Source organism: Penaeus monodon, chromosome 19 (assembly GCF_015228065.2).
Source record: "Penaeus monodon isolate SGIC_2016 chromosome 19, NSTDA_Pmon_1, whole genome shotgun sequence".
Taxonomy (NCBI): domain Eukaryota; kingdom Metazoa; phylum Arthropoda; class Malacostraca; order Decapoda; family Penaeidae; genus Penaeus; species Penaeus monodon.
In genome coordinates this window covers 40096302-40098517 of record NC_051404.1, presented here as the reverse complement: position 1 = coordinate 40098517, position 2216 = coordinate 40096302, and the positions used below count along the sequence as shown (strand labels likewise).

Below are 2216 nucleotides of genomic sequence, written 5' to 3'. Positions count from 1 at the left end.
TCAGCGAGTCGAGAGGCCGCTTTCGCCCATGCCATCGCTTCGGCGGGCGTCGTAAATAGCGTGTCGCGAGCGTGCAGGGACGGCCAGCTGTCCACGTGTGGGTGCTCGCCCGCCCGCAGACCAAAGGACCTCAACAAGGAGTGGATCTGGGGCGGATGCGGAGACAACGTCGAGTATGGATACAAGTGAGTATCATATCGCTGGCATGGAGTTAAAATTGTTTTTTGTGAAAGGGAAATAGAAATTATTATATCGTATCTTTGCCTAATTTGTCACATTTATTGTAATATTAGAGGTCGTTTAACTGACAAAATATGCATGATAGGCATCTCACCATTTACCGAATTACTTACCATACAAAAAACTTACCGGACGCATATTTCACAGAGATATTATTTTTTTATGCTGATGATAATAGATTATCTGATTGCTTCGAAAACTACTCGACACAATTTTCCGACCTAACCGCCTCGGACCCCTCGCAGATTCACCCAGGGCTTTGTGGACGTCCGCGAGCGGGAGAAGAACTATAAGCGGGGCTCCCCCAAGCAAGGCCGCCAGCTGATGAACCTGCACAACAACGAGGCGGGGAGAAGGGTAAGGTCACAGTCCTTAGGCAAAAGGTCGACTTATTCGCGACTAAAATTGATGTCGAACTTCAAGGAAGGTCGGAGGTCCTTCGCGTTTGTTGATGAATTGGAAATGTTTCGGGAAGTAGTTATTTAAGACTAAAATTTTTAATTCCTTATGAAAAAGTGCGGTGTATATTCTTTACATCATAATATAAGCGCAAGAAAGTAGATAACTTCATCAAAATTAAATTATTATATTGTTAATGCCATGTAAATAACCAATTTTTATTAGAAATAAAAAGCGGCTTAACCAGATTTTGATATAGCTATTACCTCCCCCCGAACAGGCTGTGATCCGTAGAACGCGGGTGCAATTTCAAATGCCACGGTGTATCAGGATCCTGCTCTCTGATCACGTGCTGGCAACAACTGGCACCCTTCAGGGAAGTCGGTATGTATACAAGTTGCGGCCCCTTAAAATTACTTCCAGCAAATGCGTTGCGGGAAGCTTTAAATGTGGGGCGGAAAAGTTTTTGATTTGGGTTTTTTAAGAGGGGTGTTTCGGCCCTTTCGGGATTACGAGGGGGGTGGCTGCGAAAGGGGTTAACAGGGGGTGTTTTGGGAAACCTAGAAAATGAGTAAATTGAAAAAAAAGGGATGAGAGTAAAGGAGGGAAAGGATGATTTTTTTTTTAGGAGTGGTGCGACCCGGGATCCATAGATTAAAAAAAAAAACTCCTGGAAAAATTTGAGATCTCTGTAACAAGCGCTAAAATGGATGTCTAAGGATGAAATTGATGATTCATATGGTTCTGAACAAATCATAGGATCGTGTTTGATTAAACGTTCCAGCTGATTAGGCATTACCTCCCTACAGAAAAATATTAAATATTAAACTGCCGAAAGTTGTTTAGAATATTGAAGGTTTTATATAATCAGGCTTAAAGTAATATATATTGGACATTTAAAAATGAATGTAAATATCAAAAATCCGCTCAAATGGGTGGTGCATGAGGAGAGTAATCCTTTGCAGAAAAATGCATAACTTAATAAGTATCATGTACTCATAAAATGAACACAGTAACAAATGAAATGCCCAGTAATAATAGAAGTGATCCTAGATAAATGTGAATTGATTTAAATAATTTTCAGATTTTATTTAAGTTTCAGGGCGCAGACGACAGTAGTTGCTCATTCATTCGGTTCTTCACTTGGAGAATTTGGGGAGAAGGGTGTTCATACTTGTATGCGTGTACGCGTGCATGGTTATTTGAGCGTTGTGGATATGTCTGTGTTCCTCCATATATGAAACCCTTTTTAAATATCATGATGTTTAACTGAGATTATTAGATATACACACACACACACAACGGCTGATGTTACTCTCTCACACCAGGTGACCTTTTGAAGGACAAATATGACGGAGCAACAGAGGTAAAAATCAATCGCCGAGGAAAACTCCAAGTCAAACACCCTCAGTTTAATGTCCCAACTGCCGAGGACCTGGTCTACTTGGACGAATCTCCTGACTATTGCAGGCGCAACAATACAGTTGGATCTCTAGGTATAATCCAGGGATATTTTCTAACGAGTTACTTATCTTGTGTGAAATGTTCTTTTGGTTGGCTTCTTTTCATGCAATTGA

The 2216-nt window shown here is 41.0% G+C and overlaps 1 protein-coding gene across 1 annotated transcript in view; it reads left to right on the top strand.

Moving 5' to 3' along the window:
* LOC119585237 (protein Wnt-5b-like) overlaps positions 1 to 2216 on the top strand; it is a 252158-nt gene that overhangs the window by 248409 nt on the left and 1533 nt on the right. The window contains 5 exon segments of the mRNA XM_037933897.1: positions 5 to 185; positions 486 to 597; positions 920 to 943; positions 945 to 1023; positions 1968 to 2135. Coding sequence (XP_037789825.1) covers positions 5 to 185; positions 486 to 597; positions 920 to 943; positions 945 to 1023; positions 1968 to 2135 — 564 coding nt within the window.